This window comes from Vigna angularis, chromosome 10 (assembly GCF_016808095.1).
Source record: "Vigna angularis cultivar LongXiaoDou No.4 chromosome 10, ASM1680809v1, whole genome shotgun sequence".
NCBI lineage: Eukaryota > Viridiplantae > Streptophyta > Magnoliopsida > Fabales > Fabaceae > Vigna > Vigna angularis.
This window is the reverse complement of record NC_068979.1, coordinates 29,313,590-29,338,444: the sequence shown is the minus strand read 5'-3', so window position 1 is coordinate 29,338,444 and position 24,855 is coordinate 29,313,590. Positions and strand designations below refer to the sequence as shown.

At 33.2% G+C, this 24,855-nt stretch overlaps 3 protein-coding genes and 1 non-coding gene across 11 annotated transcripts; 2 read left to right on the top strand and 2 right to left on the bottom strand.

Moving 5' to 3' along the window:
• Window positions 1–754: 754 nt before the first annotated feature.
• LOC108336061 (two-component response regulator ORR21) lies at window positions 755–7,500 on the bottom strand. 8 transcript variants are annotated; one of them, XM_052869126.1, is made up of 8 exons: window positions 7,080–7,500; window positions 5,366–5,518; window positions 4,891–5,283; window positions 4,649–4,725; window positions 4,116–4,148; window positions 2,545–3,475; window positions 2,297–2,412; window positions 755–1,315 (listed from the first exon to the last, which is right to left on the bottom strand). In XM_052869126.1, exons 1-7 carry the CDS (start codon window positions 7,219–7,221, stop codon window positions 2,297–2,299), a joined length of 1,845 nt encoding a protein of 614 aa, XP_052725086.1. In that variant the 5' UTR covers window positions 7,222–7,500; the 3' UTR covers window positions 755–1,315. The 8 variants fall into 8 exon arrangements, with proteins under 8 accessions (XP_052725086.1, XP_052725085.1, XP_052725083.1 ...); XM_052869125.1 differs by having other exon boundaries at window positions 2,297–2,764; window positions 2,846–3,475; XM_052869123.1 differs by having other exon boundaries at window positions 2,297–3,475.
• A 2,966-nt stretch (window positions 7,501–10,466) lies between these two features.
• LOC108335554 (uncharacterized) lies at window positions 10,467–11,333 on the top strand. Its single transcript, XM_017571588.2, has 2 exons — window positions 10,467–10,900; window positions 11,088–11,333. The coding sequence occupies exons 1-2, from the start codon at window positions 10,562–10,564 to the stop codon at window positions 11,265–11,267; spliced, it is 519 nt and encodes a 172-aa protein (XP_017427077.1). The 5' UTR covers window positions 10,467–10,561; the 3' UTR covers window positions 11,268–11,333.
• A 1,449-nt stretch (window positions 11,334–12,782) lies between these two features.
• Window positions 12,783–24,632, bottom strand: LOC108334606 (phragmoplastin DRP1C). Its single transcript, XM_017570475.2, has 16 exons — window positions 24,501–24,632; window positions 24,319–24,382; window positions 23,469–23,576; window positions 22,578–22,679; window positions 21,683–21,733; window positions 21,523–21,584; window positions 20,848–20,938; window positions 20,647–20,711; window positions 20,351–20,545; window positions 20,118–20,237; window positions 19,961–20,031; window positions 19,527–19,752; window positions 18,735–18,785; window positions 17,073–17,322; window positions 16,232–16,371; window positions 12,783–13,132 (listed from the first exon to the last, which is right to left on the bottom strand). Exons 1-16 carry the CDS (start codon window positions 24,630–24,632, stop codon window positions 13,007–13,009), a joined length of 1,854 nt encoding a protein of 617 aa, XP_017425964.1. The 3' UTR covers window positions 12,783–13,006.
• Window positions 22,802–22,874, top strand: TRNAK-CUU (transfer RNA lysine (anticodon CUU)). Its single transcript has one exon. It is a non-coding gene; the product is annotated as a tRNA-Lys (tRNA).
• Window positions 24,633–24,855: the final 223 nt, after the last annotated feature.

Below are 24,855 nucleotides of genomic sequence, written 5' to 3'. Positions count from 1 at the left end.
ATGATAAAATTGTGAGCAAATGTTGATATTTTTAATAAGATAATTTATTATCAAAATAAAGCGACTGTTTAAAACTAATTCTTTCATTGTCATTTTTAAATTATAAAAATATTAATGGAACTTCGAAAGGATGATATTGTTTAAAAATTGAGAAACAACCTTTTATTAACAAAAATCAAATTGCACAAAATAAATAAATAAATAATAAGATATATCTGTTTCTTTTATTCATTGATAACTTCAAAAAAAATAAAAAAAAAGCTGATTGAATCTCATTTTGCTAGTAGATATTTTATTTACTACCTCCACATTTTTTTCCTACACCTCTGTAGATATAGATTAAGACTAGATTATTCAGAAGTTTATAATCAAAACTCAAACATATATGCACAATCTTTAAAAATGTACAATCTTTAAAAATTGGACATTCAGAATTTCTCTCAGTGGATTCTTACCATGCTCTAAAGTAACAAATAGTTACCTTCGCCTTCATTTCACCACGATTTTATTCCCAACGTGGATTCCTACCACGAATCTAAACAAGCTAAATGATAAATCGGTGCAACTCACTGAAGCCAATTAATTGAAAAAACAATAGTTTGACCAAAATTATAAAGAATGGAAAATACAACGGAACTTTCTAAGGGTGAACATTGCATTTTACCCTAAATATTAAAGTTCTCAACTAACATCTATGAGCAGTTAATACGACAAACATAGGTAAGAAGACCATTAGTATGATTAGACACTACACTAAACACACTTAGACTACTTTCATAATGGATAGTCACCAAGCATTTATCATGATAAACAAAAGAATTCCTAGATAAATTTATGCTGGCAATAAGCCATCAATTCAAACAGTTTAAGTTAGCAAAAGGTTTTATTTCCCTACAGACTAGTTCATAGATTATAGAACATTCCTAGATAACATGTGCACCTACAAACAAGCAAACCAACACACCTATAAAGACTAAATATTTATATAGACACTCTTCCTTGGGCTTTACAATGCACCATGATGAGAATATGCCTTTCCAGAAACGTACACATTGTTTCTACTTCAGTTTTTCAGAAGCCATAATAGTTCAGCTTTCTTTATACTCGGCAAGCTTTCATTGGACTCTATTGTAGAGCCAATGAAGATAAGCTAGTTACAATACTCATCTAAGACTGAGGAATCAATCTGTACCTTCGTGGAAAGAACTTTTTAAACGACTATTTGGTTCATTGCCCAATGAAGACTGACTCGGTATGAAGGATTTTACCTTTGTACATGTATGAAAAGGTCTTCTCTCGCTAAATATATTTCAACCTGTTGCAAACAAGATTAAGGCATTCACAACCAACATAAAGGTGATGATGACAAATATAATTTGAAAGACAGGAACTTAGAACAGGGAAATGCGTAATCCAGGAATATCAACGACTGAAGCAACAAGGGAGGAGAAAAGGAGCAAGTCCATTCAACTTTCTGCTATTCCTCAATTAAATTTTGTTCAAAAATGCAGATATAGAAAATAAACAAGGAACATCAAAAGGAGTGAGAAATTATAATACTGAAATTGATAGGATATGTAATGTATATGTTAGGAGGAAACATATTAAAAAGTAGTTGTTATTAGGTTGTTAGGGTGAATGAGGCTTCCTATATATAGTTGGGGGGTATTTGTGTGCAGGGGACGTTTTTGATAGTTTGGAGAAGGGTTGACAGGATCTTTGGCATCCTGTGTGAAGGGAGCATTGTCCCTTGGCTGCTCTCATACTGTATTTGTGCCCAGAATCAATAATAATAGTTCTACGCAGTGAGCATAGGTGGTTGCAGTGGGTTTTTCCAGGTTTCCTCTATCTAGGAACCTAACAGAAATTGTGTGATCCCAAAGCTTGCTAGTTGCTACAATATCTTCGACCTTTTAGTGGAAAGCATCCTAGTTGGTATTTAATTATTAGCATATTTTGGAAGAAAAATATGCAATGTAATTGCCGAAAATCTTCCTCCTCATGGTTTTAAAAAACTCTCAACACATTTCTGCAGTAGTTATTTATTATATCTAGCTTCGAGATATATCAAAGACAATACAAATGCACATATCCAGACACTCAAAAACACGGATAACTACTATTTTATTGGAAGTCTAATTTAGAAGTTTAAATTAGCAAGCAACCTGTACAGAAACATAACATGATACATACAATAAGCTCCAATAACAAATAATAGTAAAATCATTGAGGATCTAGATTTAAACTAATATTCACATTCTTATAAAACATAACACTCAAATAGTCAACAACTTACCTATTCAGTAAACACACTTGAATGATCACAAGATTGATATCTTTCAACGATTGGGCGACTCACTTTTTGCATATTTATAAAATTTGGCTCCTCCTTCAGTGCGTTGCCAGTGCTATCTACATTGACTTTCATTTGACTAAAATCACTGACAGATGATTCAATTTCATTTTGAACAAACCTATTTGGAATACAGGTACCTTTACCAATAAACCCAATATTCCTAAGGCACACTTGATCAAATGAATCACCTGATTTCAAACCATAGGGATCTTGTCTATCAGACATAGGCAAAGGGCTAGGCAAAGGTCTTGCACCACCAAATGTCAAAGTTGAGTTTTGAAGCTGCTGAATACTGCCATTAATGGAGCTCATAGAACAAGTGGAGGGCATAGTATGAGCATAGAGAACAGCTCGAGCTTTTGTGTCCCCACCGGAAAATTGAGATGCACTAACAGAATTATTTGATTTCTGTGACAATAAACTATAATCAATAACGGCATTCATGCCAAAACTGCAATTCTGATTGACAGAAGCAGAACCGTTTACTGCCTGTAGAGTGTCACAGGATTGAGATGGAACCACCAAGCAAGATGGTTGAACATTGATTGAACAACTCTGATCATGTATCAGAGGCTGTTGTTGTTGTTGCTTTTGCTGCTGGTGCTGCTGTTGTTTTTGCTGGGGTTGCTGCCTTTGTTGGTGATCTAATATATCCATCAGTATGTTATTATACTGAGTACCCACTCTTTCATCGCTATTATTGGGTCTCACTGAACCCATTGTATTATTAGATGATGGCCATGCACCATATCCTGACGACATGTCATTTGCAGTTAAGAAAGAGGGAGGAAAATCCTTGCCAATGTTGGAAGGACACTTTACAAAAGGCTGACCATACGCCACAGCATGTTCAGCATGGGAATGTTTTAGCCCAATGGATGCTTGCAGCAATGTAGCCTGGTCCGCTGTAGACAATATGTTAGTTGCAGGGCGACCTAAGAGCTCAGCATGAAGGGCTGCAAGTGTTTCAGGCGGAACATGGCCAGCAGCAGCCAAAGCTTGTATGTCAAATCTTCCAGTAGCGCTCAGGTTGGATTCTATAGTCCCAGGAACTGCATTTAGCATCCCATTCTGTTGCTGTGCCACTCCACTTAATCGCTTCAAGTAAAGTCTAAATTTCTGTAAATGAATATTGTAGTTCAAACGACAATGTTAATTACACTTAAGAGCAACAACACCCATGCGCATCTCTCTACATATATTGCCTTACTTAGTAAAATAGATCAAATATTTTCATATTAACAGACAATATTCCTCGCACAATTATTGCAATATTTTCAGATTAGTAAAAAATGACTGGCCATAAACTCGTAATTCTGACACCAGTAAACTTACAATAAATGGCATTTATCACTTAAAAATGGTTACGATTCATTTCTACATATACTTGACCTTTCGATGATATCAACTAACCACATGTCATTTTAAAAAAGAGAAACTAAAAAAGCTGCATAGTTGCAAAATTATTGCTATCACTCCTACCCATGTCAATCCTGGTCTCCCTCCCCTTTCTCATTCATCAATACACTCATTCTTTCATTCCATTGATTCAAGTCAAAACATATATTTTTTATAACAAATAGTCTGTTGTGCTGCATAATCCATATCAAGATTCTCAACTCAGCTAAAATCATTTTCAATGTTTCATTTCTAAGTAACTTCACGTTCTCATTCACAACAGTAAAACAAAGACAGACAACACTGTTGAAAGTTCTTGGCATCATCTTTAAGTTGTCTCAAGGAACAAGAAAACTAAGACCTCATCCACAACAGGCAACCTCGTCAACCACCCCTATCAAAATTGGAACAGCAAAAGGAATAAGTTAAAACCTTGATTTGATCAGTGCTTGGAGCGATTGATTTTCTAATAACAAAAATTTGAGCTTGCGGTTGTGTAATGCATAGTACACATTAGTTGAAGCTAACCCTAGTCATGCATACTCATCAGTGGTAAGAAAGACTAATCATGCACATAAGAGTATCAAGCAGAGGAAGTTAAAGTTTATACGAGATACCACAAAGGTAATTTCTGCTCAGAAGGTATAATTGCAACAACATGAAATTGACATCAAGACAAGAAAATAATATGCTGGCATTTGAACCAAATAAAAAGTAACCCCCGTGTTAACAAAGGAGATATAACACAATAAAAAATTAACAAAATTAAAACAGCCAAGAAAATAAACAGTGTAACTGACGAGATCAACTGCACATCCAACTACTCAAAATTAATTATGCATTTCTGGGGGAAAATGATAAATTATTGATTCACATTTTGAACTAAAAACTAACCTGCAAATGACTGGCAACGTTTTCTCTAGTCAAACCAGGGACATTCATCAATTCAAGAATTCTCTTTGGCACAGCCTCTAAAACAAGGATAAGAAACAATCTATAAGTTAAAGTGTGATAAATGATTAAATAAACAAAAGCAAAATATCTATGCATTATACTTATTGTAATCTAATTATGTCTAGTAACTGAGAAGAAAAAATAGAAGCAATAGCAAGAAAAATATAGCAGGGGAATCTTACTATCAAGCCCAAGTTGATTCACAGCACTGACAAATTGTTGGTGCAGTTCTACTGACCACACTACGCGAGGCTTCTTAGATGTGGCTGGATCATCACTCTCCAATTCAATATCTTCTTCTTTTAAACTGCTCCTCTTTTTTGGTGCTTTAACTACTTCTGCTGCATCAGCAACAGAAGAAGTATATTCAGTATCATCATTTCCCCGTTTATTCCAATCACTATCTTCCATGCTGCCAGAATTATCATGTTCTTTATTTTCATTCCAGATTTTCCTAACAACATGTTGCCATATATTCCTCAGTTCTTCCTCACGTACAGGCTTAATCAAATAATCACAAGCCCCATGTCTAATTCCCTTCATAACAGCACTTGTTGTACTATCACCAGACATCACTGCACAATGCAGAATATATTTCTAAATGTTAACCATTACTAAGACACTTGTTATTCTAAGGACAAGGGGAACAACACTTACTAATTACAGGAAGGTCCATTTCCAGCCCAACATGTTCAAGGAGCTTATAACCATCCATGTCTGGCATATGAACATCACTCAGTACCACATCAAAACAACCTTTCCTTTCCCGCAGAAGATTCAAAGCCACAGTAGCCTCAGTGCACGTGGTAACTGGAAGATAAAAACACAAGTAAACAGAAAAGCTTAGTTCAAATAAAGACTAAGTTGCAAATCAGAAGAAATCCATGTCATGACATTTACTAGATCTACAATATCTATTGAAATCATTTGCAGATTTTCAGGCCGTTGTGTTTTAATTGAAATTTAGATCATAGTGAGTAGACTGCATAATAAATATTCTCCATTATATTTAAAAAAAAAATTGTTGAGCTCCTTAACCCATGGTAAAAACCAAGCCTCTTCACACTCATTACACATAGTTGAGCACACTAAATAAGAACACCCAAAAATAAAGTACAAAACCTATATGCCGATTTATTTACAATAATCTTCATCGGATAGTCGAACAACGTGGGGATTTGCAGAAAGGCAAAATTTGAATCAGTCTTTTAATTTAACTGTTAGATATTTCACATCTACTCGAGATATGGTCAAATTATAAAATAGAAGTAGATACAAATCTTTTCTTACAAATTTTGTAGAATAGACTTAAGCCTAAATCTACTTTCTAAGATAGTATCAAGATTTGTTGAACTTATCGCCACTGTCAAGCAACTATTAAACCATTCATAAATATATAGTCCCCCCTTGAAATATCCAATCTTGCATGTGAGGCGTGTGGAGGATATGAAGAATCTTCCCAGGAGTTCCTTCTCCCCATAGGTACAATCAATTAAACGAACCAAATCCAAGCTAGGCATGTCTCGAAAACCTGATACAATGTCATCCATGATCCTAACATAACAAAAAATGTCATCATTTAAGTGGCACTAAGCTCAGTTCCCTAAAACAAACCTTAATTTCTAACATACCACCAATTTCGTACTTGAAGTAATAAGCTTCTCCGCAAGTTAACATCAGAAACCACTTTGCATAATTTCCATAAATCATAATACTTCTAAGTAGGTGTTGGGACGTAAGTACTAGAGGCGAATCCAACCCAAAAGACTAATTCATTAGGTAAGAGAACCTCAAGTCGCAGGTATTACACCGAGTAAGTTATTCTATTGAGTGTGATACTCTTTGACGGCTTTACTACCCTATTTAGTATTCAGTTTGTACCTTAATAATATATAGCCTATAGAGAACCGTAACTCAACTCTCAATGAAAGCACACGTTGTAAGGACTTGAGTAGAAGAGGAGAGAACAGCTCAATACTGGTTAATTAGAAAGAGAACCTCAATGTTATAGTTCCGTATTAAGTAGCATTCCCAACTCCTACCAGTAAGGTATTTCACTCGAGGGAACAATTAGAAGAGAAAATAATGTTTCTTTTACATAAATAATCATAGATATATATCTGCTTCCAGCTGGTAAGATCACTGCTATCGATATGCCGAGTATTGAATGTATTTCAAAATCTCGAATTCAAAACCAGTGATTAACTAAGAACATCTCGCGCCAATCCTCGAGCTCGGTGGTGAAGATATAAAGCAATGCCTCAAGCACGGAACCAGTGATTTACTTACCAGTTAATCTCGTGAGAAAACAAGGAATATAACCGAAAAATGAAAGTTCAGTCGAAAGCAAATAACTAACTAACTAACTAACCGCGGTAACGGCATCGAATTGACATTTGCTCTATAATCCTCAGCGTGGTGGCGTCATCGTCGACGACCAAAACCCTTAGCCCCGCCGGGAACTCCGCCGTGGCACCCTTGCATGCGCCGGCGGCGGAACGCGACTGAGCCATGGGAGCGAGGAGAGCAACGACGTGGTTTGGCGAGAGTTCAGAGGCGGAGAAGCGCAGCAGAATGGCGGAGAGTGAGCATAGGAGAAGAATGGAAACCCTAGCGGAAAAGGAAAGTGAGGAGAAAAGGTTTAAAGGTAAAAATGGATGAATGAAGGAGAAGGAGACGAAGAGAGAGAGTTTAAGGTGCGAGTGAATGGAGAAAGGAACATTCGTGTGAATTGGAGAAACGTGAGGAGGGAAAAGGAAAGGTGGGAATGGAAAATTGAAGGGGGAAGAAGCAAATGATAACGGTGCCAAAGATATTAAATAGCCAAAGATTATATTAAATGAATAAATAATTATATTTAATTAAGAAAGGTTCCATATCACTTTATTTATGTCCTACCAGTTTTATTGCACAACACTGCAAATAAGTGTAGTCATGTCTACCTCAATTCTAAACTCTCTTGTCTTCTGCTGGGAAGAGTAAGAAAATGTATTTTTCGATTTATTTTATTATTGAAAAATTACATATAACTATAGGAAAGTTATTTTCTAATTTCTATTCTTTTTTATTTTAATCAATTTAAACTTTTAAATTCTTTGATGATGTAGGAATAAGTTAGTTTGGAATTTTTAATATTTTAATTCATTATGCATTAAAATTTGAGGATTTGTTTGGTCTTATCTCTTATATTATTTGTTTATGACTCGTTGATATTAAATTTTTTTATATCTTCCTGAAAAAGTTTTTCTTTAAAACTTAAAGAAATCATCGAAAACTTCATATAGTTTACCAAATATCAAACACTACCTCCTCTTTATAGACTCCAAATAAAAGATGAAGTATATTCTTTATTTATAAACTTTATATCTTCTATTTATTTAAAATTTATCTTTAAAAACTTAGATATATTAATTTCTACAAAATTATATAAATATATTATTTATACAATTTCAACAATAAATTTATTTAAAATACATTATTTATATAAATTTCAAAATATATCATTCATATAAAGTATCAGTTTACATTTATCATCTAAAAATATTCTTTCCTCCAACCTAGGATACCGTTTAAGTACAAAACATTGGTATTTGCACAAATTTAAAATAGAATAACATCTTAAAAACGAATATAATAAAAATCTTAATTTATTTAAGGTCAATTAAATAAAAAATATAAACAAAAATCTAAAATTTTCAAGTAATAAATTAAAATTACATAATATTTAAATAAAAATCGTTTAAAATAAAAAATTCTTTAATCATTCTCCAAATCTCACCACCTTACTCATTAACGACAACGTTTGTAAGATTATCTATTTTCGTATAACATGAGTACGAAACACAAACATAAACAAACACAAGTGAGGTACCAGAATAAACATCAAATCATCAATACAATATATCATTAAATCAATTATTAAGTCAATATTATGATTATATCACCCCAACCAAAGCCAATTCAAAAACATATTATGTTATTCAATCAATCTTCAATCCAATCCTTTCTTTCAAAATGTTATCCTCAAACAATCTCTAAGATTCTATGTCTTCCCAAAAGTTAGTCACCCTACAACAATCGCAGTCAGCAATGTCAAAACAAGTGTTGTCTTTCCATACTCTGTTGTACAAAACTTGTTCAGCGAAAAAGGATACATGTTCGAGTGGTTCTCCACCGCAACTTTAGACATGTCTTCCTTAATCCTCACGACTTATGAGTAAAAACTTGCTACTACTCACAACGGACATTATATTCAACACGAACCGAAAACCTACAAACATTCATCCATTTATACCCCTCGAAAGAGGAAAAGACAACACTCGAACCTCATCTCTTCCACTTGCAAACTTGACCGAATGGCCAAACCATACATGAGTTTGCTTGAATGACAAATCCATTTACATACTATACAAGTCAGTCAAGAGATTAAACACGATCATGCATGTCAAATCAAACTGCCGAGACCAAGGAGCTTATGTTCCTATCCGGTCTAGTAGACATATTAAAGAATACAACCCAACAAGGCATACTAAGCCTCTCCACTCTAAAACGACCCAACCTACATCTTTTGGAACAATGTCTACATATCATAATTAATCTCAATAATTTGGTATTGTGATTATTAATCATTATATTATTATTAATTATTCTATTATTATATACTTGAGTTAATTATTATTCAAATGATAACCTAGGTCCACAACTCATGTGGATCTTATAAATATAACTAGTATTTTCCAAAAAATACTTATTTGATAATTACGCATACTCACTATATTCATAAAAGATCTAAACTCTCTTATTAACTTGAGCGTCAAAGAATTTTTTTTTAGACGAATCTCTTCCGTTTAAATAGTAAGGAATTTAATTCTAACCAACAAACAAGTAAAATTTTGTCATGTAAATCCACATTCAACATCAATGATCAAGTTCCTGATGTTTTTTATAATAGTTTCTCCGTCTAGATTGTTTTTCTGTTACTTTTTTATTCTTATATATCTCCTCTTGTATTCATTGGTTTAATCAATGAAACACAATGTCTTTGCATTCTTTTCTCTGTCTTTTCTCTTCTTTGCTGCATAATAAACCTATTATTTTAAAAATACAGAATTCACTCTCGGCAAAATAATTCCAACACTATTTTTCAATCATAAAATATTAACTTCAAATAATTTTCTAATTAATTGATACTTGGTACACTCTCAACACGAAACTAAAAGATCAATAAATTAAAAAAAAAAAAATCATTTCCTCACCAGACACACAAAATCATGTCGACTTTTAGTAACTTTCAGTTTTCATGTTAAAAGGTTTCCGGAACAAACATTTTACAGTTTTCGGAATAAAATTTTCAGAACGAGAATTTTAGAATAAAAGTTTTTATACACATGAAATATACTTTGGAAAAAACATTTTAGAATAGAATGTTCAGAACAAACTTTTCAATTCAAAATACAAATAATGCCTTCTAAAATAAATTTTCCGAAACACCCCACACGGAATGCACTCTGAAAAAAGCTTTCTGGAACACATGAAAAGTGTTTGAATATTTTTTTAGTAATGAAAGAAGGTAGTTTAGCCTTGTTCTATTTATGAGAGAGTGCAATTAGTAATTGCGGAAGTGATGGAAACAACAACCCATCATGTTTAACAGAGAAAGAGTTCTCAAACTAGTTTGTTTTTGAACCCAAAAGGGTAATTTCCCAACCTCAAGAGATTCTAAGTCCTTCTTTCCATAACTGCCAACACACCAAACCCAACCTTATCTTGAAGCCATAATCTCCAACTCTTTCATTTGGTTGTTTTAAAGCAAGCAAGGTAATTTGAGAACCAAAAAACTACACATGCAACAACATGCACCACACCACACTTCAAATGAAAAGTCTTCCCATTTCTTCATGGCCAATATTTATGCCATCACCATTGCCATCTTCTCTTGCAAATCACAATTACTCAAGCTTGTGTTTTTATTCCCTCAAAGATTTGGATTTGAGAAAAAGAGGCACAACAGTTTTGTGCTCAGCAAGGAGGCAAATTAGATACCAAGATGAAAATGAAGATAGAGATGAAGAAGAGTATGGTCACAATGAAGAGATTACAAAGTTGGAGATTTATACTCAGTCAGCAAAAGGAGAAGCACTTCTTGTACATGCACTTGTGGACCAAGAGGAAGTAGAATTGCTTATCTTCAAGGTAATTTTGGTTATTCCTTAAAATAAAATAAAATTTACTTATTTTTTAAATACATAAAAAATGTTTTGTTTTTAAGAAAGAAGCCCACTAACCTTTATATATTCATTATATAACAAATAATTAATAATAATTGATTTTGTAATAATGTATTTGCTAAGATAAATTTGGTTGCAAAAACACATTTCAGGGGTTCTCTTCATGCTTGAGTTACAGTACCTCACCAGATCCAACAAGAAGCATTGTTCCAGCGAGGGCAGTGATAGTGTCCATAGATAGAGTGAAAGGACCTTTTGATCCTTCAAATATAGAGTATCTGCAAAAGGGTGTAACATGGGAAGAATTCAAGACTAAATTTCTCTCTAATTAAGGAGCATGTTATTTTGTTCTTATTTTTTCTCCAAGATGAAATAATAGTTTTTGTTTTATTTTTTAATTATATAAAAAGACTACGACTTTATTTCTTTAAGATTTTAAGTTAAAAATTATATCAATTATTTACACAATTAATCGTATTTATGTAATCTCTTTTTGATAAACTTTTTCAAATAAACAAAAAATAGACCCATCAATTCTTGTATATAAGTTTTTCAGTCTGGAATAAAAAAAATTCTTTATTTTCTATTTAAATATTTAAAATAAAAAACAGAAAATAAAATATAGGAGTTTTTATTATAAAGATATCTTAAATCAGTTGTATCTTTATTATTTTTTTCATCATCATATTTCTATCATTTTCCTTTTCTTTTCATTTTAGGGTTTGTCTTCCTTTACTCCTTTTTTTTTCTTTCACCCCCATAAAAATTGTATTTCTCAAACTACCCCTTATTAATTATAATAAAAATTCTTAAACTTCCTTACTTTTGATATTTTGTATATTTCAAAAAATATTTCCAAATTCAAAAAATGTTTTTTAAAACATTTGATTTGAAAATTGTAAAAAATATATTCCTACGTGTTTCAGAAGACATAATCTGAAAATACAGATTAGTTATTTTAGAATATAACAATTTTTTAGAATAATTGTTCGAAAATAAATTTTCGAATACATATCAGAATAGTATTGCAAAATATGAAAAAAAAAATATTCCGAAATGTACTTCTAAATACAAAAATAACTTCGAAAACATCCGTTCCAGATTTTTTTTTTCATATTTTAAAATTCAAAAATATTTTCAAGAACAATTGTTCTAAAATATGTAAGAAAAAAATTCCAACAATGCTCATTCCGTAATGTATAAAACGTATTTTTAATGGTTTTAAACAATTGTAAGATAAAGTTAACTTTTAATAGAAATTTAAATACTCTCAACACTATCAATCTCTTGTAATATAAATTTAATAATAATTAGCCATTTCAATTACCTCATCATATCAAAACCCAGTTAACCGCACTTAGACAATTATATATAATTCCATTCATTTAACCATTCATAACATAATCATATTGAAATATTTAATAAATCATATTTAAGTATTTAGTTAACCAGGTGTAAAGACTAATAACCACGTAATAATATTAACCACATTTGACAGTCACTTGTAAAATAAAATAATGCTACAGATGTTTTATAGTAATGCAAGTTTGTTGTGAAATTTATGAATTTGGATTTTTGGTATTGTGCTTCTATTGTATTTTCAAAATATAATGATGTATTTTGATTTTAATGATTTAAAATATTTTTTTATTATACCAAAATCTGTATATTTTAAGGGTATAGCAATGAGACAATATCCAAAAACTGAGAGAATCTAGACTCAAACCCTACACAGAAAATGCTATGTAAAAAATTGTTTTGGTGACTGGATTGTTAATACAAGAAAACTCTAGGGGCATAGTGCATAGAATTCAATGTGTAACATAATTGTAAGAGGAAACTGTTAATAAGAGGGAAAACATAAACTTCCACTTTATATGGGCAAAAGAATTTACGTGCTAGTGTGCAGTTACTTACTACTTATTGCAGCAACTATGCTTTTAGCTTTCCAGATTGATAAAAAATTAGTAATAAATAGTGAAATAATTTATCTCTGACCGCTCTTCGTTGTAGAGTAGATGCGCAAAATTGAAGCTTTAGCATTCGTTGTAATGGATGGGAAGTATGTTCATTATTTCCAAGCCACAGAATCAATATCATCCATAGCTTGCTTGTACAATTCAAGCCTTTTAGCTAGTTGTGATCTCTTTTCCATAAGTGCTGGGTCTTCATCCAACAACGCCCCCAATTGATCCTTCTGCATACACATCACAAATTTGCGTTAACCTTGTCAGTAAGTTTCCAAAAGGAGCATTTCTCTACAAAGCACTCGAGAGATCAGTAAAGCTATGCATAACAGAAAATATTTACAGTATATAAGGATATTAAATTCTGCATGTTATTACATTCAGATGAATTATGGCAAAAGATACATGCATATTTTCGTCATCAAACTTAAACTAAGACATGACTACTCCGTTCTGATTTAAGAAACTATTCTTTGGTAGCAAGAGTCTTATTGACTTTCTTTGTTCGGTTGGAGATCAGGTTTCTTTTAAAGTACATTTGGATTCTATTTTTGAAGGTCTTCCTCAAGAATATGATTGTTATTGCTCTTGTTGACAGAAAAGTTGATGCTATTACCATTGAAGAAATTGAGGGTTTAATTCTCTTAATGTTGCCCAATCCTCATCTATTCCTTCTGCACAAGTTCTTGACCAACAAGTCCAATACAACAATACGGCCGAAAATAATCAGTTTTGGTATATTGATTTTCATGGGGTTGGATGAGTCGCGGAGGACATGTTTGTTGCGGTGGAAAAGGCTGTTTTGGTCGTGGTTCTATGTAGTGTCAAGTTTGCTTTAGATATGGTCACAGTTCCTTGTGCCAGAATCTCTTGATTTATGCTGCAGTTAATATTTCCTTGCACAGTTTCAATTATGTAATTACAGTTGTCTTATAGACCCTGTCCAAGAAATAATTAAAAAAAAAATTGCACTTCGAGGTGGAACTTTCATTACAGTTGATGGAAAAGGAGAAATTATGATAAACCATAATCTAATTTTGAAGCATGTTCAGCACGTTCCCAAATTATCTTCCAATTTGATTTCTGTTCACAAACTTACAATGGATTTACAATATTCAATGTTTTTTAATTCTACATCCTGTCAATTTCAGGATCAGGGAATGGGGAAGGTGATTGGACTTGATAAGGATCTACCTTCTAGGATGCTAACAGGATGCATAGCACTAAAAGTCAAACTCCTTTGTCTTTGATGTCAGAAACAACTCTTGCCAACACAGAAAAAGTCTGGTTATACCACCTCCATTTAAGTCATCCATCATTCAATACTCTAGAAATTGAGTCTCCTAATTTATTTCAAAATAGTTGACAAGCAAATGTTTCACTGTGATACTTGTGAAACAAGCGTCTTGTTTTTTCTCTAGTAAAAATAGAATGACTATTCCCTTTGCATTAATAATACATAGTGATGTGTGGGGGACCTCTATTATTCCTAATCTATTTCGGAGTTGTTGGTTTGTAATATTCATTGATGATTGCACTCAAGTTTCATGGGTATTTCTCTTGAAACAAAAGAGGGAAGTGAGCCAAGTTTTCAAACCTTCATCCAAATTATTAAAGATCAATTTGAGACAACCTTTAAAAGAGTCCGCTCACATAATGCCAGAGATTTTTCCAACCAAACATTGTCTCCCTTCTTCAATGAACAAGGGATAATTCATGAATCTTCTTGTGTGAACACCCCGCAACAAAATGGGGTGGTGGAATGAAAAATTAGGCATCTCATAAATGTAACTTGAGTCTCTTCTCCATAAAAATGCACCAAAATAGTATTGGGGAGAAGCTATCTTTACTGCTACCTAATTCATCAATCGTCTACCCTCCAAAACATGAACAATAATAGTCCCATTCAACTACTCTCCAAAATTTTCCCAAACTTTAGGACAACAAATCATCTTTGTATCTCGAGTGTTTGACTATGTATCATTTGTAAATATTCGTCCTAATCACATGGGGAAACTTGATCCTCGGGATATTAAGAACACATTTATTGGTTACTTACCTACCCAAAAGGATACAAATGTTACTACCTTCCAACAAAACGATTCCTTGTGCCTTGTGTGATGTCACCTTTGATGAAAATACACTATTTTCAACCTTATCTTCAGGGGGAACTCATGCATTGAAGATAAGGATAATCCATTATTGACAGGAAACTTCCTTTTCCCAAAATTAAGTCCCGTTAATACTCTACCCTCTATTGAATCTCGTTTTGTTCCTTCTCCTATTCATTCTCCTCGTGTCAATCCCAAGGATATTTGGAAAACAAACTCATAGTGCTATCCATCTCACGAAGGAACCTATACCTGACATTAATGAAGAACAGAATATGGCGGCCATTGAAGTTCAGGATCTTCCAATTGCAGTAAGGAAAGGTGTTGGAGCATACACTCGAAAGCCAAGGTACCCATGGTCACACTTTGTGTCTTATGACAAAATATCCAGTAATCACAAAAGCTTTCTTGGTCATCTAAATACTGTCACTATTCCAAAAGCTATAGATGAGGCATTGAATATTAAGGACTAGAAAAATGCTATGAAGGTTGAAATGGTTGCTCTGGTAAATAACAAAGGGGCATGAAAAATGTTAGTACTTGAAAGGATGATGACAGACACTTCACTTAATACTCTTAGATGCTAGTCCTTAAAGAACATCGCAAAGATGTTTTCTATTGCAGCATAATGGAGGAAGTTCTCATAAAAGTACAATAAATTGATAATCATGTTTTTCATTTTAACAAAACAGGATTTGTTGGAGTGAAAACAAAAAAATAACACTGATAGCAAAAGAATTGATGATTGATCAATCACGAACATTACAAAAGAGGAAATTCAAAGTTTTAAATTACATGAAAGTCAAATGTCATTATCCTAACCATTGATGATTGATCAATCACGAACAAGATCAACATAACAAAAAGGTGAAATTAATTTTATCAACTTAGATCATGGCCTTCGAAGTTGTTTTTATAAGAAACTCCGTAGAGTTCATCTAACATTTTTGTGGCAGTAGATTCGCTGTGTCCAGCATTTGCAAAACAATCTCCATTGACATGCACAAACTAAAACCTCTTTTTATGTTTATTAAGATTCTGACACTGTTTAACATTCATTTCACGGACATCACTAACTAGTCTAATTATAAGTGAATTTGCAAAGGCCCAAAAATCAGAATAATTTATCATTATCTAAACCATGTGAAAACAACTTAATAGAAAGAGATAGAAATTGATCTATTTGCCAAAAAATAACAAAAAGATATCAACTTATACCTCCCTTTTCCCAACTTGAACATAAAATTGGTTTAGCAATGATCTCTTTGCCTCTCTAACTTGACAATGAACCACCGCTTTCGGAATAGAATGTTTTAGTGAATCACAAACCATGTTGATATAACCATTAACATTTGACCCTGAAATAAGTCACAGAATCTTTAACAACCATAAATCTGTTTCTTATAAATTTTTTCAAGGAAAAAATCTGTATAGTGACGATAAAATCTAGAGATCTATGGATATTGTTGAAATAAAATTCAAAATAAATAGAAACAACTAATAAGACTTTTGTTGTGATTTAGTAAATTTACTGGGAAATACTTGTACTAATAGATGGATACTAACTCTTCATCTAATTGTTGAAATAAAATCATCTCGACTAAACACCATTTTATTTCCATGAAATTGCAAGCTTTGGTTAAATCATATATACAAAATCCTTGCTTTAGTATCTAATTTTGCAGAATGGCATTCATTGGGTCCTTTTTGCAAAGCTTGAAGCTAAAATCAGAATTTAATAATGTTAGGGATTGAAGTGACCAACACTTACAATCTACGGACTTGAATGAGGATTTATTCAATGGGTGTTTGTACTTTCTCTTTGTAACACATTTCTACTCAGACCATATCTCCCAAACATCAGTTGAACATCATCTAAATTGAAAAATCAAAGCCAGACCTACTATAATACCTAAAATAAATGATTATCAAAACACCCTATTCTTAATTTTGTAGAACCAAGAATTTGCATGAATGATAAACAAGAAAAAAAGTGAAATTCTAAAGTCTTGAGGAGTGGACTTCTAAGCAATGAGAATGAATGCAGAGAATTGTTTACCAATTTTACTGAGGTGACTATCTGAGTGAGTATCCACATTGGGATTAGGAGTACTTCGATTTGGGTTCTTTGGATCTGAACTTTTTTCTGGTTCAAGATGCATCTTCCGAAAAAATTCCACTGTTAGATAGCCAGACTCCATATCCACCATCCGGATCACAGTCCTCCTACTTTCTTCACGGAATCGTTCCAAAGAATCGTTTGCAGAAGCAGCTATATCAGCTTGAAGGGTGGGAAACCTCTTCAATTCCTGCATGCAATAAATTTATAACAAGTGGAAGATTTATACCATTTGTGATTTCCTGAATATTGAGTGTTCCAAGCAATGCTTATTAGACAAAATGATAATTCTTTATGTTCTTTCCTTTTAAGAGGAGTTATAGTTGGTTTCCCTAATTTCATGTATCTAGTATTTTAGAGAAACATAGCTCAAGTTTCCATAACTTGTGTTTACAATTTCAAGAGTTTTAAATTCTAAATTAAAAGTATATAAATGCTAAGATGTTCTTTCATACTTGAAGTATGAGATATTCTATGTGAACTTGAGCTCAGTCTAATCCATCTCTTGAAGGAGCCTACGTGATTTTGTTCAAATATTGCATGTGGAGAGAATTTAAAACTCACTCATCCCAAAAATAGTATCAAACTAAGCCCAAAAAAGTAGAGGAGGGCAAGGGAGAAGCAAAAAACATGTTGGAAGTCCCATCGACTAAAAATAAGGCTAATTTAGAGTATATAAGTGGTGCAAACCTCTAGTAATTAATTACAAGAGACCTTTAGAATCTTCTAACAACCCTAACAACTTCTAGAAATACATTTAATAGCCTACCAACAACATTATTGCATTTAATACCCAACCAACAACAACACTTCCCTTCAAGTTGGTGAATGAGCTATGCTAATAGATGACTAATTATCATAATAAAGGATCATAGGTTCTTCACATGGCACTTTAAGATCATTTAGAAATTCTCATCCATAACAAATCGCGCACCCCTTATGCCATAGCTCATAATTCAGCTTATGCACTAGATCTTGCATCAGTATTGTTAGATATATTGTGTTTATGTTAATTAGGGAAACATAGACTTTTGATATTGGTAGATATTGTTTATATTTTTTTAACAATATCTTTTATTTACCATATTTATATTTGGTTGCCATATATATTGTATCATTCTTCATTATAACTATATTACCCTTTGTGTGTTTTAGACATAAGGGAGATTAATCTTATACCTAGTTTTACTATATTCAATATGGTATCTAGAGCCTAAAGCGTTTGATAGCCAATATTTGAATTTTGAATTCATGGAGAGAGTATTCTCTAGGTTCTTGTCATAGAATAGTTCTTATCAAAGATTTCAAGATAAACAATCTCAATATTCTAACAAATTTTATTATGAAAAACTATTTCTTGCACCTTTTTCTCTTCCAACTCCAGTTTCTTAACTACAATTCCTCATTTCCTTGTTACAACAGCAAAACAGAACGCTAGTATTTGACAGTGAAACTAGAGCAGGAGGGAACACCAATATCTCCCCTAACACAGATGAATTAACTGTTGACTAATATCGAGTCCATCGCGCTAAGATTCATTGTTTGAAAATTGGAGTCTTCTGAACGAGTTACATCAACTTAAAAAAAAAGGACTGTACCTACCTCAGTTTCTGCAATTGACTTCCGAACAAGCTCCTTCAGAATTAGGTGGACCTGAAAGCAGGTATCAGGAATCAATTTGTAAGCAGAACAAACAAGGGTTATTGAAGAAGAAACACTTATGAGGTAATCTTTTTCAGAATGAAACGACACGAAGAAATGCAGGTAGTTAGTGAAAAATAAAAGAGGTATCCATTCTTTTGGAGCAACTTCTTTTTCCTACTTGAACGCTAACAAACAGGAATAAGCAGTACAGAGAAAATATATATAGGTAAAACAATCAAAATGTGATGGACTAGAGGAAGGGTGCACATTTTCAAATTTAGGTTTTTGAAATTAAAGATTACAGTTTCTAGCTTCGAAAGTGACGCATCATCTGAAAGAGGTTTAAAAAAATAAAATGTCTGCTGGGTTTTTCAGTGTAAAATCGGGGTTTAAAGTAGGTATGTCATATGAAAACTAGCGAAAGTTAATTAGGAATTCAGATCAGAACGGATATCATATGCTGTTAAATGTTCCAGTTTTGCCATACGTACAAAGATATAAGTTATTCTTTTAAAATCAGGATGTAGGTCCCGTATATACATTTTATAAAAGTAGTGTAAAGTATCATCTTCAGTAGATGGTACGTGCAGATTAAATTATTTTACATGATTTTCATATTATAGCTTAATTTAAAATTAAAATACAATATTTTATAATAATTTTGAAATTAAAAACATATTTAATCAAACTAAATATTGGCAAGTCCATCACATATTCAACCAGAAAAAGGAATAAAATGAAGAGGATTACAGCATCCACAGAGGCTTCCGCTGGGCCTTTGAAATAGCCGATAGATCCTTCAATAAGTCTTCTGTAGCCTTGCTCTGGAGCAATTAGATGTGGCTGATAACCATCCGCTTCTGTAACTACTCGTTCAACATTCTTTACGGAAAGATGACGATTAAATGGGAGCTTTTTTAAAGCAGCTGGTAATTGGTGGTCAAAAACACCATATATCCGGTCCCCACCAGGACGGCTAGAATACCAGTTGGTTACTTAATCAAATATATTAATTCTCTAAAAAACTTAAGACAATGAGGAAAATTACATGGATAAATTTTTTCATAATAAACACGTGATTAATCACATGGCTTTTTCTAATGCAGTTATTAGAACTTATGCCCTAAAAGTACTAATGGGATTTTGTCCTCATTGTCCTCAAACAAAAAATAGGCAGCACTTACCCTCCATCCAGGTGTTCTTTAAATACTTTGTCAAATGCTCGACACATCTGTAAAATTGTATATAGCTTCGCCTATATAAAGAATAGCGGTACTTAGTACGAGCAAAACCCAAGATGTTTCAAACACAAGAAGCTTGTCTTTTGATCGAAGTTCTGACCCCTGAATCCACAGCTATTGGCCTGCCAATTCGGTCTAGCCCTGCATTAAGCTCGTCAATGGCTTTCTTTATTAAGGCAATGATACTGGGTATCTTCTGCCTAATAACAATCTCCAAATGCTGCAGTGATAATTGGCAATATAGAAAGGAAAGGGAAATTGCTCACGATCACTTAAATCAACAGAACAGAACCATTAAGGAAAATTACGTGAAGAATATATTATTGAGAATACTTGGGATAGAAGTCTGGCCAAATATTCTGCCCCCATTTTATGTGCTAAATGTCCATATTCGGGACTACTCTCGAAATATTCACGCTCCTTCTTTCGAGCAACAATCATGTCAACATTTTTATTAATATCAGCTTGTGAACGATTGACAATTCCAACCCAAGGATGCTGCAACCTGTACTGTCTTCCTTCGAGAACCTTTCGATTCACATAAACACCACTTTTCATCAGGTGATAGACATCTTAGTGACAACATCAAAACAGAACATAATCACCACGCAGATATTACAGAATTATACCTCAACTGCATTAGTTCCTTTATCCATAAGATCAAGTTTTGTCAACACCCCAAATGTTCTTTCACCTGAAAAACGAATAAAATACCTCGACCACATTAGGTCCTTTCTAAACGAGTCTGGGATAAAAGGAAAGATAAAGGAAGATATGATCATAGGAAACAGAGTCAGCACTAAAAATTCCTTCAAATATACGAAACAGACCTGAAGGATCAACTTCTCTTGAAATTTTTATTGCATCTGAAGTAGCAATATCTTGGTTTGCAGGAGAGATGGCCAATATAATGCAATTGGGCTGCACCGTAAGAAAATTAGTTGCTTGTGTTGTGATAGGCAGTCAGAAGTTGGATGAGAAGATATAATTGGTTTAGTCCGTCTACCGTTTTGTAATTCGTTTCTTTATTTTTATGCTATATGGGTATGCTGCAAATGATCGATGTAGTGTGCCATCCTTGGTGGGATACATTGGAAGTACCACATAAGACCAATTTATAATATATATTTTAGCTAAACCTCTGGCCGGGTTCTAACCATTAGTCTCACATTCCGACATTCAAATAAAACCTACTTGGTTGTACTAAAAACAACTTAATAATGAATATATGGTTGATTCCAATTTGAGTAAATAGTGATGGCCACTTTGAAAGAGATGATTGAAATAAAACTGTCTCCACTCAAGAACCACTATATAAATTTTAATCTACTCTAACACTGTACAAGGTACGTTTTTGGAAGGGAGTTCATATATACTACATTGGCTTTAACTTGCTTCCTTTAATAGCCCTTATTTGACGAAGATCATATAGCGTGCTTGATTAGTAGTTTAATACAATTTTCAATCATACATGCTCATTCATTTTATATTAGAAGCACAATTACCTTCTCAATATAAGAGCGGACCATGTTCTCAATATCTTGAACGATAGACTCTGATTGTCCCTCTGAAAACGAAGCACAGATTCTATTATTTTTTAATCAATGTGTCCTTTAAAATTTAACCAACTAGTTTAAAAATACTGGGAAATATGTGAAACTTTACCTACAGCAACCTTTGTCAATCCAGGAAGGTCGATGAGGGTTAAGTTCACGACTGCAGACAAAGCCATGAAAAGTCATTATGCAACTATAATTGAAGTGTTACATATATAAGTGAAGGAAAAACGTGTTTCATATTCTCAATTAGGACTTGTTTTGCAATCAACAGAAATCATTCCAATGAAGTTTTACTAAAAATCATGCCTTATCTCTCACTGCACGGGATTACATGTGATGGAAACCCATAAAACGAGTATTGAAAATGCACCAATTAAATGGCTCCTCTCATATTCCACTAAATCCAAACATTATTACTCGAGTAAATTGGCAGATCATTTAAGTTAGAAATTATACATAGAATGGATCTATTTTGACTTGATAATAAACTTAGTTCAACATGGGTTTCATACTCAATTTTACATTCAAGCAAAAAGTCTTAAAGGAATTCCCTTACTACAACACAAAAATTTGGAGAGCCCTAATCTCGAACACAAAAATCTCAGCTGCAATAACGGAATGATTGAAATACTTCTGTATTATTTCACATTTCACACAAACACACAAAAACTTTCGTTTGACCATTAGATTTTGGGTGGGTATGTTGCACTCATTTTTAATGTTGTACATGGCAACCCCAATGTTTCCTTCCAAAAGTAGGATCGCTATCATCGACAATGGAAATATGTATCCCATGTAGTCTTATAATCACTTTAGTTAAAATCTCAGGAATCGTTTTTCCAGAATATGGATGTTTAATTAATGAAAAAATGTCTATATTTGCGAATAATACTTTCAATGACCAGGGGTGATGGTAAAAAGAAACAAAATTACAACGTTACAAAGTTATAAAATCAGTTAAATTGCTTGTGCTGATTTCAACAGGTGATGGAAATAAATACCATGTGGAGAATATATGCTGAGTTGAATTGGAACGTTTGAAATTGCCTTTGTTTTCCCAGTTATACGATCTGTTTCATCTGAAATTTCTTGTCTCACAGCAGCTGCATGGGACATATGAGGAAAAGTGAGCTCAGTTTCTACAGTTAAGAGCTTTACTCTTATTGTCATCCGTAATTTTAATTAATAAATAATAAAACAAAGCTTAAACATCTATTAAACAAAAGCCCGTCTAGCTCAGTTGGTAGAGCGCAAGGCTCTTAACCTTGTGGTCGTGGGTTCGAGCCCCACGGTGGGCGTATAGCTTTTTTTTTTCTTTTAATATTTAATATGCAAGCTTTACGTTTTGTTATATGGATTTGCTTTGGTCTTCATATGTTTTTTTTGTTATTGTTTTGTTTCATAAATTTATGCATGTGAAGTCATCATGCTTAGCATGACTATATAAAATGGACGTATAGCATCATACCCATGCCAAAATGGCCCTGAGAGTCTACGTCTTATCTACGAACGCAGCTCTTTTATCATAAGGACAAATGATTCCGCTAAATATTATTTTAATTTAATGATAGTTATTTTTTAAGAAAAACTAACATTGCAAATTATAGGTAAATCAGATGGATTTCTGTATCGTGGCAACAAATTCTGCAGCTCAAATCTACCACTCTCTAAATGAAGGACTGTGGTCTACTAAGCTCAATTAAGTATAATATTCAGCCCATGACCCCATATATTCAACAAAAAATTGAGATTAGACGGATAACAAAATCAATAGAAGACTATACAATACAAGTGGCTTACCACAAGTGGCGTACCTGATACGAGTTCATCATTAGTTAGTGTAAATCTTACTGAATTAAAAAAGAAATGTTCATAGTCAGAAATATCATTACCAAAGTCAGAGAATCTCTTCCTTGGTTGATGAAGAAACTCGGCATATTCCTGTTTCCCATCTTCCGTCTTGTGAAGTTGCAGCACTAGTGGCCTCCGTGTGACAATACCTTATAATGAAAAATAATGTTATAAAGGCGTTCAGACGAAATTAATGAAATTTTCTAAAAGAAAATATATATTTCCCGGGATACAAGACAAGGTATGAAAACTAAACAAACATTATTTCTAAAGTTTTGTACCTTCTCTGATCCAATAAACAATAAATATTTAGGATCGTTGAAATAACAACCGTTCATAAAACATCTCTAACTTTATTACAAATAACAGTGATTTTACAATCCTCCTTGAAATTAAATTACACAGTAAATAGTTTAATGTCCCAGAAAAGTAAAACACATCCAATACTTGACAAAAGAAAAAAGGGGAAAGATGACTGAATTCCAATTCCTCATAAGACAGCTCCTTCATGCAAGTAAATGGCAGCAACAAACTATATAATAACCATTATTATCATTATTTAAAATTGAATGAAAAAACAAATTAAAGTCTCTTACACTCCTATTCGTACGTAGCATAACTTTATATTTTTCCAATAATAAAATTATATTGTAGAAATAGTGTCAATGTTCTTTTATTTTGAATCAAAATACTAACTCGATCAAACCTGCACGGAGTTAATTTCGAAAATGTGTATTCCATATCGAAAATTTTGTATCCAAAATAATATCAGCATGATTCAAACATGAATAAAATGGTTAAAAAACACTGATAACTATCACTTATGAAGAAAAGATATCACGTTACTAGGAAAAGAAATGCAAATTAAGTAACGCTGTAAGTGAAGATTACCAGATCCACGTGGCAGAAAATCCCTCCCTACAACACTTTCCAGCACTGAAGATTTCCCTGAACTCTGGTTCGTTTCCAAAATCGCAATAACCAATCACAATATATATAGCAAACACAATCAATCGATTACAAAACGAAGAAAAGGTCACAATCGAAAAGAAGCGCGCGTAACCTAAACGCACCTGTCCTCCAACCACCGCGACGGTGGGAAGCGCCTCCCACAGGGACATTCCCTCGCCGCCGTGGTCGCCTAGCACCGTGCAGGCGCGTTGGATCTTGTTGATGAGACCGATCAAGCTCGTCATGGTCGCCATTTTCTCGAACAACGACTAATGCCAGAAACCGATTCAAAAAAATGGTTATGTAGTGGGACTCAGTAGGGAATGAGAATGCTCACGCTTTTCACAGATTTCGTTCTATCTCGAAAACTGATTCGTTGCGTTAGTGCGTGTCATTTTTTGCATGGGAAATGCAGCAACCAAGGAGAATGTGAAACTGAATGCGTTAGCGTAGTGTTTGTTATGTGAAATAGAATGA

Bases quoted from the DNA above. Each gene is read 5' to 3' on its own strand.
- LOC108336061 (XM_052869123.1), bottom strand. From the start codon at position 7,221: ATGGCTCAGTCGCGTTCCGCCGCCGGCGCATGCAAGGGTGCCACGGCG. The intron at 5,519-7,079 runs GTTAGTTAGTTA...TTTATCTTCCAG, and splicing joins AATTCGATGCCGTTACCGCG to TTACCACGTGCACTGAGGCT. The intron at 4,726-4,890 runs GTAAGATTCCCC...TCCTTGTTTTAG, and splicing joins GAATCAACTTGGGCTTGATA to AGGCTGTGCCAAAGAGAATT.
- LOC108335554 (XM_017571588.2), top strand. From the start codon at position 10,562: ATGCACCACACCACACTTCAAATGAAAAGTCTTCCCATTTCTTCATGG. The intron at 10,901-11,087 runs GTAATTTTGGTT...AACACATTTCAG, and splicing joins TAGAATTGCTTATCTTCAAG to GGGTTCTCTTCATGCTTGAG.
- LOC108334606 (XM_017570475.2), bottom strand. From the start codon at position 24,632: ATGGCGACCATGACGAGCTTGATCGGTCTCATCAACAAGATCCAACGC. The intron at 20,939-21,522 runs GTAATTGTGCTT...CTTACGGTGCAG, and splicing joins TCCGCTCTTATATTGAGAAG to CCCAATTGCATTATATTGGC. The intron at 13,133-16,231 runs GTATAAGTTGAT...ATGTGTATGCAG, and splicing joins TTCAAGTTGGGAAAAGGGAG to AAGGATCAATTGGGGGCGTT.